Here is a 14,575-nt window from a genome sequence, read left to right on the forward strand (position 1 = left end):
ATGAAGGTAATTATTACAACTGCAAGCTGTTCCGTAAAATATGCAAAAATAGAAATTCTGTATGTACATTTCATTTTGATAATAGAAATTTCTAAGATACTAAGTTCCTATGATCTGCCCCTTATATTTAAGTTATTCCTCTTTGCAGTTGAAAAAGACAGCACAAAATACTTTGCATATACCACACAAACTCATCTACAAGTATTACTTGCTCTCCCCAAAACTACAAGATTGTAAAGTCTGATCTTTCATGTAACACAACCATCCTTCATTCTGCCTTGTAGTAGCTCAACTTTTTTTTTTCCTTTGGCAAAATTAATTTTAAGTCTTAAAATTAAATGAAGAAAACTTTCACTCTTCAAATACTGTTTTAAACATTTTCCACGTTCCCACTCCACAGAATTCCAGCAGAGCTGTCTACCCTTTGTTACTCAAGCTATTCGAAATGAGAACAGAACTTCTGATTTGTATGAAGTTATCAAATGTTTTAAAAAAAAGCAATGCACATAAAAAGATAAAAAAATAAAAAGGTACTTCCATTGCCACTTTCTCCTTTCCACTTTGAAATTGAAGTATTGTAAGAGAAACAAGAACAAGAGAATTGTTTTACAATTAAATGGAAATACAAATTTGCATAAAACCAAGTCTTACCAGAACCCGAACTGCTCTCCTTGCTAGACATGGCACTTGAAGACAGTAGCTGCTGATGTACCTGTGCTTGCTGGTCTGAACTGCTGCTACTGTTTGGGACATTTTTATTCCACATATTCACATTTTTGTAGTTGTATTTGCTTGGATCACCCCAAGCAGAAGTTCCATCATCAATTTCCATTTTGCGGCGTATTGATTCAGGGGATGGCTCCTCCCAGCCAGTGGGTTCCTCCTCCTTTGCTGGGGCTGGCATCGGTCCGCCCAGCCAGCCTGACCCCGGTGGTTTACTGGTGGCAGACGGCGCTCCCCAGGATCCAACATCTTGTTTGTTCCATTCCGGAGAGTTGACTGGCTTTGACGAATCCCCCCAACCTTGAGGCTGACTGGATTTGGGAGGGTCTCCCCAGCCCTGGTTCTGATTAGACTTTGCAGGCTCATCCCATCCTGAAGAATTATTCGGGTTTGGATTACTACCTCCCCAAGTAACAGAATTTGATTTACCTGGCTCATTCCAACCAGATACTGATCTGTCACTGTCGCTACCTCCTGAACTAGATTTCTTAGCCTCACCCCAATGGTTACCTCTTGAATTTTCACCCCAGCCATCACTGGCAGAAACTGCCCAACCCTGGCTGGCCTTTTGCCCATCGCCCCATCCCTGTTTGATCTTCTGTGTGTCATTCCAAGATGACTTTTCTTCTTTGCCACTTCCCCATGATTGATTGCTCTTGACCATTACTGTAGCAGCAGAATCCTCTTCCCACCCCCCTTGGCTATTTGACCCTTTGGAGTCTCCCCACCTTGTAGCAGACTTTGGATCTCCCCACCCTGATACAGATGAGGTATCATTATTATTAGGGCTAGGTCTATCCACACACCCCCCTGAGCTGGAAGTCTGTGTCACAGAGCCTCCCCAGGCCTCTGTCCCATTGTCAGTTTTTCTTTCACCTCTTGGTGATGTTTCGGTATCCCAGGCAGTGTTCTGTTTGATTGGAGTCTGTCCCCAACCAGAGTTGGAAAGGACACGCGGATCTAAGTCAGTTCTGTTCACTATGCTTTGGAGTAATGCATGCTGGTCTACTTTTCTTCTCTCTCGATTCTGTCCTTCTGTAGTAACTCTGTCTTCATGGCATCCAGTGCTCTCCGTACTACCTTCACTGTCCCCCGTACCTGTTTTGGCCCATGAGCTATTCTGCTCGGTTATCTGAGACACAGCAGAACTCTGGCTGTTAAGGTCATCCTCTTCAGTAGATTTCCATCCGTTTGTAAACTTCCTGGTATTTCCATTTACACTTTCATTGGAATGCTGATTACTAGGCAGTTTACTCCATTCACCATTTGAAATGTTAGTGCCAGTGTTTTGTGCAGGGTTGCCCCATCCTCTTCTACTTCCGCCAGCACTTGCACCGTTTCCACTTCCCCATGGCATGTTCTGGGAGTTGACTGTCCCTGCTTCCCACACCCCTCCTCCTTTATTCCCATTGATTTGAAAGTTAGTGCTGCCAGGCCCACTAATGCCCGACTGCATTAGAGTTGCATTCACAGTGTCACCATTAGCTTGGCTGTTCGGGCCTGAACATTTGTCTCCAGAGTAATTAGAACCATAGGCACCCCATGTAGTACCATAAGATCCACCATTTTTCGCCTCACCATTGCTAAGGTGAGAAATGGAAGTGCCATTTGTAACTGGAGAGGCCTGAATCTGAGAATGATTCATTGTGCTCACGCGCCAGGCCCCATGCCCTGTATTATTAGGCAGTTCGTTAATCTGCACTGAACCAGCAGAGTTTGGTAAACTAGAGGTCATAAAGTTAGTAGTGTTATTTGGTCCATTCATTTCAGTGTTAAGGTTTTGAGGTTGCCCACTGAATGAAACCTTCCTTGTACCATTTACTTCAGAATCACAATTTTCCTGAAGGCTTCCCCAGGAACCATGGGCTGAACCACCCACTTTAGAGTTAATACTCTGACTGTTAGATATCTGACCTATGGTACTGCACTGAATATTTGTGCCAGAATTACCACTCCCTACAGACCCTTTCAGGGCATGTCCATTGTTCTCCAATACAGGCCAGGCACCATGGTTGCCATTTGAATTCAAAGTGCTTGGATTTAACCCTCCATTTGATGAAGAGTTTATGGTGCCCCAAGCATTCATTCTATTGTTGCTACTTTCAGATTTGCTGTCAGGAGCATCCACAGAAACTTGACATGTGCTTATTATGGTCCCATGGGATAAACCCCATGGTCCATTAATACTTCCATTGCCCACATTATTGCTGTTGCTACCAACCACAAACTTATTTTGAGAACCATGTCCAATGCCATTTCGAATGCCATCACTTTCACCACCTGTGCTCCCTGAAGCCATTATAACGAGGTTTCTCTCTGACCCAGAGCTAGAGGCAGAGTCAGTGTCCATACATTCTGATGTCAACTCTGGGTCACTGCCAGTGATTGATGGCCATGCTTCTTTGTCAGAGCCGTCTACAATAACTTTATCCCAGTTTGTGCTGGAGTCACTGTTTGAAGAGACTGGTCCCCAGTGAGAATTTTCATAATGGGATCCTAGACCACTGTGGTTCAGATCTAAAGAGAAGAAGGAAAGTTCAAGAACAGTATTATAAATATAGCATTATTACTTCATTGAGCAGAAGACAAAAACTTACAAAGATACTAAGCCAAGAATTACCTTACTTATTTTAACACTAGTTACTGAAGATTACAGAAAAAACTACAGCACAGCTGCTTAGAACATTGCCATACGTATAACCTAGAACAATTTGCACCAGCCACGTGAAGTAGCATTTTCTCAAAGCATGGCAACAGTTCTTTTTTTCCCCAGAGAAAGGTTGTTTTTTCTTTTTAATACTCTGTATCACCACATACGATATTTTATAAAACAACCATACATGTTTAAAATCAAAGCAATTCTGAAAGGCAGGAACCTGAACTGGATATTAAACTGACCTAGCAGTAGCAAACACTATGCGCCAATAGCTGGAGAAAAACATTAAAAAGATATTATATAAGATTTCTTAAATACAAGTAATCTTTCCTCTTTTATACAACAATTGAACACAAAACTCACAAGACAAATCTGAAGCAGATTGGTACAACAGATCTGTGCAGCAGCACAGATTAAGTGTAGTAGCTGAACTACTGCTTCGTTTTCATTTATGTAAGAATTACTGTTTCTTATTCAATTAATATGCTGATTACATCCAGTAATAAGGAAGAAATACATCTCAATTCACTTACAAACTTTTCATGGTTAAATACATACACCATGAAGTATTTGCTATAAAATTAAGTGCTGCAAATTTTCAAATTTCATTTCCTATTTCTAACACTTTATCGAAGAGATTTTTTTTTCCAAATTGTTAAATCAAAACACAGATGCAGCAGAAGACGAAACTGTGAAAGTATGAAGCATGTGGGAAAACAGTAATGAAGAAGGCAACAGAACACGAATAAAAAACCTGTTAGTGCAATTTATTTTTTTTTTAGTATTTTCCCTGAACTGAAAGAACAGTGGCAAGTCACACTTGGCTGCCCATTAAAACGTGGTGTCTTGATTTTTATTATTAAAGACATTTACTTTTCTCAGTAATGTTTTCCCTTACTTAAAAAAAAAAAAAAAAAAAAAAAAAAAAAAGGTTTTGTGCTCCTATTCATTCTTATTTAATTACTGGATTTGCCTAGCACATGCCTCACATCTGACTGGAAGAGGCTGTGGTGACATCAGCTGAATACCTTTATGAAGTTGTACCTGTTCGTGCTCACAAACAGAGCTCGCAGTAATGAAATGCCCCAATTCCACATCCTTATTCTTCTCAAAAGCTGTTTACACAACATTTAGGGACTGGCTGCTTTTAAAATACAATGCTAATTTATAAGCCTCACGTGTCTCCAAGAAACACATTTTAATTGTGAAGTCTGAGGGGAAGCTGGCAGCCTCTCCAGTTTCTCCCTTCTGCTACCGGGAACGCCAGCTCTGCACAACAACTTCTGAAGCCCCCAAATGCCGACGTGCCCCAATCCCCCGTGTACAAACAGTAACAAGTAACTGAGCGTCAGCTACTCCAATAGAGTCAGAACTGCCACCTACTTAAAGGTTAGAACACACGAGATATGATTTTTGGCAATAGCTCAGCTGTAAAACACAGCACGCATGTAAAGATCATTTGGCATGAGCCAGCTCTCTGTACTCTGACTCCACCACCAAAAGGGCAGATGCAGTTTATCACATCTAAATATGACTGATGGATTTGAAGAAAAGCGTAAGTGATGTAGATCTAAAGAGATCTTGATTCAGTGCTTCTGCCTCAAAAAGACTGAGACAGCTGAGAGAATTACATCTCTCATCCAGGATGAAAGAAGCTCAAGAAAGTCTAAACAATCAGAAAAGTTTCATGTGATAATTACAGCATGAGAAACAAGGATGCTGGCAAAAGAATTTAGAATAGAGAAGTGGAAAAAGATCCACGGCAGGCAGAAATAGGGCTGTAGTGGTTAGAAATGACTGGCAGCTCCATAGTCTCAAGAAGAGAACCATACAGCATCCTTGGGAGAACTCGAAGACATTCATTCTGGTGAGCACAATCTAGAACCTGCCCACTAACACGGCACTAAAATCGCTGCAGTATCTGAGCAGCTGCCCAGTGCAATCCAAGATTTCAAATTCTCAATGATATTTTATAAAATGACATTTAACCTACATTAAAAAAAAATAGGCAGAGTTCTCTGCATTCTCATGAACAAGAGAAGCAACAGTATTAAAAACTGTCCTAATGAGACAAAAATCTTGATTACATAAGCATTACCCCCATAACACAATCAATGAAGAACAGCATGAAAGTACACAGAGGGCAAGCAAGCCAGAGTGAAATGGCAAACAAACTCTAATTTGCACAGCAAGAGAATACATAGAAAGAAAACTTGTATTTATTAAAATTCTATTATACTAATTTAGATGCAATGCACAGTGTTAACGAGCACAGTACACAAACACTGGGTAATTATTAACTTCTAGTCATCCAGACTCTTATCCTATTACCTATAAAAACCACCTCGACTAACAATCTTTTTCCTAGACACCAGTATGTATTGGTGATTTCTCACAAGACACGGTTCAGCAATGTTCCTAATTCAAATCTCCACAACCACAAACTCCTGAGACAAAATATACAAATACTGACCAAGCAAGCTATTATTTCTGAATTTTCATATCGGACAGATACCACCAAAAAAACAACACCTCAAAGCTGAAAAAATAGTTGATGACACCATCACACTACTGAAACTAAGCAGCAGGACTGAGAAGCCTAAGTTAAGAAATGCCTGTATTCGGCTCCCTTCCTCCCTCTGTCTCCTTCTCCAGCCACAGAATTCAGTGGCGCACACAGTACCTCAGTACTACACCTTCCCAAATACTGTACTTTTTGTCCTTACAAAAAGACGGACTTGAGTAAACAAACTAAAAAGCACGTTTGTTATGAAGGGACAAAACCAAAGCCAAAGGGCTGCCTCCCTGTATCTGTTAATTTCAGGCATCAGCTGCTCTGTGGTACGGATAAAGGTCCCCAGGTCTGTCTGTGCCTTTTTAAAGTACTCCAACCCAAGAACCAGCAGATGTAGCTGCTGCCTCTGAAATAGGTTCCGAACTGCTGAGGCAGGGCAGGAGAACCTGCAGGGTGATGGGTGGCTCCCCGTGACACCCTGGGCTCTGCGCCAGCACGGCCCTTGGCCCTTCCCCACGCTGGGCCCAGTGCCCGCACAGCACCGCCGTGAGCTGCAGCTCTCCACGGAAAATAATTCACCCTCAGGTGGGTCTGCCAGCACACCGGAAAGCCGAACCCACTCACAGAGGGGATGAACGTGGCAGGAGGGGGGAGAGGGCAGAGATGAGCACCGTGTTTGTGGTAACCCAGACACGCAGTGGGAGACACCGGGGGGCTTGTGGGCTGCAGACAGCCTGAGCAAAGCACCCTGCAGCCACCACCTGCATTACCCCCGGGGCTTTCACAGGGCACAGCCCCGAGTCCTCACGCAGCACACTTGTTCCAAAGCATTTCATAAAAACAAACAGGCGTTCTTTGGTCTCATCTAGCACACCAGGCACACAGCTCTGTGCCCCGGGTACATGCAACTCCTGCATAAACTTGGCGTTCAAAATCGGAAGGCCCCCAGACTGGGACTGTGATCCCTTATTTCCTCCCCAGTGCTGTGAAACGCCTGATACAAAATTCAAGCTTACACAGATTATTCACTTTAATAACATCCAGATGCAATTCGGCATGTAAGCATAAAGGTTAAAAAAAAAAAGGACAATATGTTAGAGCTAAGCTGCCACATAGTCTAGGCTTCAAACTTTTTTTGGTATGAATTCTGACATTTCAGAAAATTAAAAATGTTTATCTAAGCGTAACATGATATGGCACACAGAGTATACTAAAGTCAGACATTTGCACGACACATGCTATTGAAAGACATAAGCCAAAGAATCAAAAAAATCAGAGACATAACTGCGTGAAACACGTGACTACTACAAACACACAGTGTGAAAAAGGTGAGATTGAAATAGCTGTGCATCACCTGACTGGTTAGGGGAGTGGCTCACCAAGTCCCGAATGGGAGGCATGCCTACAAAAAAAAAAAAAGCAAGACAATTACAGGAGTGTTACTTAAGTAAACTAGGCTTTTGAGATCAGTCCCCGGACCACTCATTGCTTTTAAGTCATTTATTAGCACCCCCTTTTCAGAAAAATACCTCTCCTGAGAGCTCTCTCAATCTTATTTGAGTCACCTTGCCTGCAGCTCTGAACACAGCAGAAGAGGCTGATAGCAAATCTGACTTCCTGCGTGCAGGCCTCGTGTTACTCTTTTTGCTCGTTTGTTTTCAGCAATTTTACTGCTTTTACAAAACATTTCCACTACTAGCTAGATTTTATATACTTGGCATTTAATTAGCCAATTAAAAATGCCCTTAATTTTAAAAGTTTGATTTATATAAAGGAAAAGAAGGATCTATAGTCACTGAAACCAGAACTCATTGTTTTTCAACTGCATTAGTTTAGAATTTCAGAGGTAAGCCCTGAAACTCGAGTGAGTTCATATCACTTCTTTGAACAGTACACTTTTTCCACCTGTAAGTCATCATTTGGCTACTTGATTTAGCAAACAAATAAGTATAAACCAACTTCGATTTAAGCTAAGCAAGTCCATTACAAACTGACATTCACCACTTTCATAGCTTCTTCCTTTTAAGTGCCCTACAGGCAGCATACGAAATCGAATTTAACATTTCACATCCACAAATTTTACAGGTGTAGATCATAATTGTTACATTTAAGGCAACGTTTCCTACATTAAGTCAACCTCTATCCCTACACACTCCAAATCCCAACTGCTCACCTCTTCCTTCACTCCTTCAATAAGCATGGAAAAAAAAACAAAAACAACAACAAAAAACCCTTAAGTTACACAAAGATTTTTATTTTTTTTTCCAAAGGCTCCGGTTGCAACTGCTCAACTGCAAGATGCATAAAAATAAAGGAAGAGTGACTCATGTCAATGAAGGAATCAAAGCAACTCAACGACTGGACAAAAGCCAGGATCCTGACGGCTCTCTTGTGTTTTCTTATATCCCACATTTGTAAGTAATTACTGCTAGCAAATATTTTAGTTCACTATATAAATCATTGTATTGTGGAATAACCACCTGGCTGTTCAGATGTGTTACAAAGCAGAAAGGCAAACAAGCATACCAAGGTAGCATTCAAGACCTTCCTTTCATGTAAAGTTTACACGTGGGGAGAAAATTTCAGTAAAGCAAACACCTGAATTTGGTATGAAAATGTTCTGGTGAAGTGCTCCTTATGTAGATTTCTTAAAATAACCACACTGGGACAAGATTGTATCTCCTTCCATGAGCTTCACACTGAAGATGATTGCCCACACGAAATACAAAGAGGTATTTTTTTTGCCCATTAAACAAACTGTAAAGTTAGTAGCACTCATGTTCCCTGGCTTTTGTAAAGCACCTACCCGACGTTATAACCACGGCTGGAACGCAGGAGATCCTGCTCCTGGGTGTGTCAGAGAATGGCAGACAAACAACTGGAGCCTCTACTGATTTCAGCAATTCAGTCCAACATTTTGAAGCTACAGTATTTCTTTTAGCCCTAAAATACGTATCGATTCTAATATCCATTAAATAATACTTTAAAAGCCACAAACTTAATCATCTTCAAAGACATACTGTTAATCATAGAATCATTAAGGTTGGGAGAGACCTTCAAGTTCATCTGGTCCAACCATCCCCCTACCACCACCGTCACCCACTAAACCATGTCCCTAAGCACCAGGTCCAACCTTTCCTTGAATGCCCCTGGAGATGCCCCCACTTCTCTGGGCAACCCGTCCCAATGCCTGACTGCTTTTTCTGAGCAGAAATGTCTCCTCGTTTCCAACCTGCATCTCCCCTGGCACAACCTGAGGCCGTTTCCTCATGTCCTAAAGACATAAGACATGTCCTTAAGGTATAAAACGTGTTAACCCAAATGGCCTGTACATGGATGTTCTTCAAATTAAATGGATCTAAGGATGTGTCACGTTTCATGAGATTTTTTATAACTTGAGGTAACAAGGAGAGTACTTTGAAGCTGCTGCTGAAAGCTAAAAGAGGAACTGTGGAGAACGAGCAGGGCTAAGGCAAGCAACAACACTATTTCCTTTCAGTTACAACGATATCAAAACACATTAAGGTAGTCTTGCATGCTGCTGGACTATGGTCACCTCAACATTGTTTCACAATCAGTTCATTAGACAAGATTCTGAAACCATTACAGAATATTCCCCTTCAGTCATCTTCCCCACACATCTCAACGTACTAACCTTCAGAACATCCACAGCAGGCATTATTCCTCATTACAGCAGAGGAAAGAACTTGCAGGCACACAGATATATGGCACAGAAAGAAATAAGAAATAGGCCTCCCCGTCCTACACTTGTTGAATTTGACCAACCCACCCTGCACATACAGGAGGTGCCACGAGAACAGCACACAGAACAGGATCTGCCATTGCAGTGACTGACAGGACCCTACAAATCACAGAATCACAGAATCACAGAATTTCTAGGTTGGAAGAGACCTCAAGATCATCGAGTCCAACCTCTGACCTAACACTAGCAGTCCCCACTAAACCATATCCCTAAGCTCTACATCTAAACGTCTTTTGAAGACTTCCAGGGATGGTGACTCCACCACTTCCCTGGGCAGCCTGTTCCAATGCCTCACAACCCTTTATTACAATACAACTTCCCTAAGACAGGAAAGCGATTTGGCCAGCCTGCCTCTCTCCTAAAAAGACTCTTATAACCTTTTAGTTACCAGTTGGACACAGATCTATTATCCAAATAATTAACTTATTATTCAAAGAGCAGAAGTACTGCCAGTAAAGCAGCTGCCCCTCAGACACTCAATACATCACCGCACAGGAACACATCGACGTCTCCTAGCCTAAAGGCTGCCCAGCCACACTAGCGCAAAATTGAGCAAACCTGGGAAGAATGTGATACACAAATGGGAGTCCAACTAATTAGATACCAGGCTGCGGTTCACAAGAGAAGTTAAATGGAGGAAAGTATACTAAAAAAATCCTCTGGATGCAATTGAGAAGTTTAAAAGGCTCTATAAAGAGTTATGCTTCATAAAATGAGTTTACACAGGAACTTCTCTTTAAATCACTACTTGCTACCATACAATTTGACCAGCAGAGGACACGTTCTGGAGAAAAAGTTTCATCTTAAAAAGACAGCAAGAACACGAACGGGTGTTTGAAAACCTAACTATAGACAGGAATAAAATTACACAAGTAAAAAAAAAAAAAAAAAAAGCTTCTAAAATTATAAATTCTCGGAATGGTAAAGAGTTTTATCAGGACATAATAGGAACAATACTAATGGAAAGCAACATCAGAAACATTCTTTAAGGGGCACACAGACTAAATGTTTTCCATGCTTTGATATTAATCTTCATTTCAAATACTGCTTCTTCAAGATTCTGCAATCTCAACAGCTCAAAATTTAACTAAAACTTGAAGCATTAATTTTTTTTCCACAATTTTGTTTTTGGTAACTGGTGTGGCTAGAAGTCACATTTTTTGTCACGTGCGAAACACTAACTTGGAGAAATACTGGGTATTTAGTAAGGTTTCAAAAAAAAAATTATCCGTGGGAACAAGTGTTGTACTGTCACAAGGAAAACTCTGACCTAATAACAAAAAGCAATTTTGATATTCTAAACAAGTTGCATTCTATTTATATCTGTAAATATATGTAAGTCTTGAGATGCCATTCAGAATGCTCTAGAAATAAGAAGGACCCTGAGATGTTTATCAAAACTGAACACATTCTCTGTACCATACTTGGATTAATTATTATGATAAAGAATGGAAATTCAGGACATAAAGCAGTCGTCACCTTGGCTTCAACATCAGCTCAAATTGTATGCCATTGGCAGCAACAGGCAACTAAGCTGTGTTAAGTTTCAGACAAACCTGCAAAAAGATGTCTGAGGTCATGCTATAATGTTTAATATTAAGCTACAACACAGGAGAACATCTCAGCGTGCTATGGCTTGCATTTGAAGTTTAAATAATATACACATTAATAATTGGATTTAAACGATTCAACTTTAATTAAAAGGAAAACAAGGTACCTCTCCCTCACCTGGCTGTTTTTTGCTGCTGTTCGGCACTTCTCCGTTGATCACTGGCTGTTTATTTGTGACAGTGCTGCCTCCTGACTGGCCGTTTAATACTTTAGGAGTAGATCCCAGGTTTGCAGCTATAACTGGTAACTGCTGACCTCGTTTCAGAAGCTGTTTCTGTTCCTGGTGTCGAAATCGCGGTGGTACTTCACGAGGAGGGTATCGAGGCAAGGTCTGCTGCTGCTGATTGTTGGCTGTGGCCCGCTTGGCATTATTATTAGTGCTGGTTACTGTGGAAGTGCCGTTAGAGGTGACAGGCTGAGGCTGGCTTACACTTGTCTTTGTTTGTTCTGGCACTACCCCCACCCCCAGGAAAAAGAAAATTGGACAAAGTTATTCATCAGAACAAGATATTAAAAAACTGAAGATTAAGTAGATAATCTTAGATGTATTTATGTTTTATGTAATGGCTTTTTTTTTTTTTTTTCCTGATTAGAGGTTTTAATGAGAATGAGTTACAACTACGTTATCCCATAGTCATACAGCTTTAATACTTCAATAGCACAGATCTGGAAGTAGATGTGTCTCGCTCTTACTTCTGACAAAGGTAAAGGATGCTGCTACTAACAAGCTTTCTATAGCGTTTTTTTCTGACAAGTCAGCGCTGTATCAGATCATTTAGGAATTTAAACCTTACTTTAAAATATTAAAAATAAAATCTTACTCTCATGGGAAACTTGAAAGTGTTTGCAAAAAGAACAAGAGGTGAACAGGACATCCAGAACGCACTGTTAAGGCTTGCTTGTGTTAGCAACCCTAATCCCCCCAGGGAAATACAGGAATATCTCCAGTCAGATCTGTTGCCAGCAGAGAGCTCTACCAGCACAGGTAGCAGCCACAAACAGCTTGGTGACTCTATGGCCACGCTGGTCAGGCACAGGACACCCAACTCCAGCTCCAAAGGGCCTTTCAGAGCTTGGACAGCACGCCCGCCACCTCCACTGCCCCAGCTCTCCCTATTTCACAGCTGACTGGAGAAGGACAGAATTAAGAAGAGGAATGGCCAGGACGTAAGTCAATTTAATGTACAGACTACAGGGGGCAGAAGGTATTCACAAGCTATTAGATAAATTGGAGATAAGAAGTGCTAGCGCTGTATCTGACAATATAGGTTGGTACTTGTATTGAAAAAATGGTAACTCCGGTCCCTTGCGCAGTGCTTCAGATGAACGTAGCGTGACAAGAAATTATGTTTAAAACTTTTCTGTTTTTAATACAAGTTTTAAACAACCATATTGCAATTGACTACTTACATTTCCTGGTTTAAAAATAACTACCAGAACTGAAAATAACAGTTTGTTTTTTTTTTTTTCCTGTTGTTGTTTGGCCACTTCAGTGAATATCTAAGAATCCGTGACCAGCTCAATACATAAGCAGCTATCACATTCCTGTGGTCTAGGTACTACAAGCTTTGAAATGAAAAAGTTTTCTTCGCATACCACAATCTGTGCAACTACTGGCCAGGTCTCAGCCTTTTGATCTCCCAATCCTCCTCCTGCTGCAGCTGATTCCTGCTAGTTACCGTGGTTCTTTACAGGTCTTTGCTGTTTAAAGCACGGTTCAAGGCTACACCTGAGGTGTGCTGACAGTGATACACAAAACAACCACTTTCTGCAGCCAGCATAATGTTACCAAGTCCATAAAGTAGACAAACAATAAGGGCACCACTTAGGGACACAGTTGTTTTTTTGTTTGTTTGTTTTTTTTTTAGCCCTTTGTACTCTCTATTTAAGACTTTTTTTTTTTTGCTGTCAACTTAAGTGGAAAGTGCACTATACCTTGAAGAGATTTTTAACACCACATACAACACCCTAAAACACAGCCAATGAAAGATTCACTTTTCTTACCATAGTTCTTTTATTCGTATAGTTACTCCTCCCAGATAAAGCAAAATCATTTACACACGACATTCTGCGATCCACGCAGTTGGAAGCAGCATATTTAGGGCAGTACTGCCGCGCAGCAACATCAATACTTCACTTTCCTAACAAATGCTACTTCAAATGCTTCTTATAATAAAATCCAGTGGACTTTCAGATAATTGAATCACTTTTCAGCTATAAAAGGGTGCAAAAAATAAATAAGCTACTTTCTGCCAAGCCATCCCCTAAGCTGCAACATGAACAAGAACTCACAAACGGTTTAAGAAAATTAAGTTTCTCTCCTATTCTGTGTATTTGCTTCCTTGGCAAATATGGTCTTCTTTGGACTATGACCGGCAAATTGCACAGAAAATCTTACCAGATACTACAGTTACACTAACAAAGACAGGCAGAGATTATATCCGAATGTCAATTTCAAACTGAAATTAATCAGCAGTGCTGTTCGGTGCAACACAATTACTTCGCCTTGGGTTCCCCAAGTATTCCAGAGGAAGTTTAAAGCTGCACAATTCATACTGCCCAACATTTTCTGGTCCACAACTTCTCAGAAGATTAAAATGATAGATTAATATTCCGATATTGCCGCAATAAATTGCAAGACACTTCAATCCTTATCTTAATATTTGTGTCTTATAAAGAAGTCGCTTGTTTAATAAAAATTGTTTTGTACAACCCTATTTTATTCTGAACCACATTAAAGCAGAAAGGTAACGTTATTAACAGACAATCACAGTTAATTTACTTGACTAATAACAGCAATTTTACAGAAATGAATATTAAAAATGACAGATTTTTATAAAGAACAAACCTGCTGAAAACCCACAGAGCAGGGGATGGTGAAGTTACAGTTTACAGAGAGATTCCAAAGAAAGACGCTTCCAACTTGTGTTGCTTTCCCACTCTGCAGATTTCATTAGAAAATGGAGGAGAAGCATGGTGTCATTTTACTGCTACAGGAGTGCTGCCTGCCAACTCCTCCTGGAGTAGGGGCCCAGTGACTTAAACTCCCCCTCCAATAAAAAAAATGGCAGCTGTCTGAATAACTTTAGTGCAGATGGAAAACAGTTTCTCACTCGCACAAAATCAGCTTACAAAGATCAAATCGCCTCCTAAACCACACAAAGAACAGCACCAGGCTGTCATTTAAACGTTTCTTCTCGCTGCTGCTTAAGCTGACCTCTTAAAAATGTATTGTAATACACTCTCCCCGCATGTCATGCCCCAAAGAGTTGTCAGTGCTGGAATGCTGAAGGGCAAACAGAGGAAG

At 40.8% G+C, this 14,575-nt stretch overlaps 1 protein-coding gene across 9 annotated transcripts in view; it reads right to left on the bottom strand.

Annotated features, from left to right (window-relative positions):
* TNRC6A (trinucleotide repeat containing adaptor 6A) overlaps positions 1-14,575 on the bottom strand; it is an 81,790-nt gene that overhangs the window by 16,935 nt on the left and 50,280 nt on the right. For 6 of the 9 annotated variants that reach the window (XM_032197830.1, XM_032197831.1, XM_032197827.1 and 3 more), the window contains 3 exons: positions 11,386-11,721; positions 7,249-7,296; positions 652-3,240 (listed from right to left, as the gene is read on the bottom strand). In XM_032197830.1, coding sequence (XP_032053721.1) covers positions 652-3,240; positions 7,249-7,296; positions 11,386-11,721 — 2,973 coding nt within the window. The remainder of the gene's footprint in view (positions 1-651; positions 3,241-7,248; positions 7,297-11,385; positions 11,722-14,575) is intronic. The other 3 variants (XM_032197834.1, XM_032197829.1, XM_032197835.1) reach the window with 1 other exon arrangement.

Source organism: Aythya fuligula, chromosome 15, assembly GCF_009819795.1.
Source record: "Aythya fuligula isolate bAytFul2 chromosome 15, bAytFul2.pri, whole genome shotgun sequence".
Lineage (NCBI taxonomy): Eukaryota > Metazoa > Chordata > Aves > Anseriformes > Anatidae > Aythya > Aythya fuligula.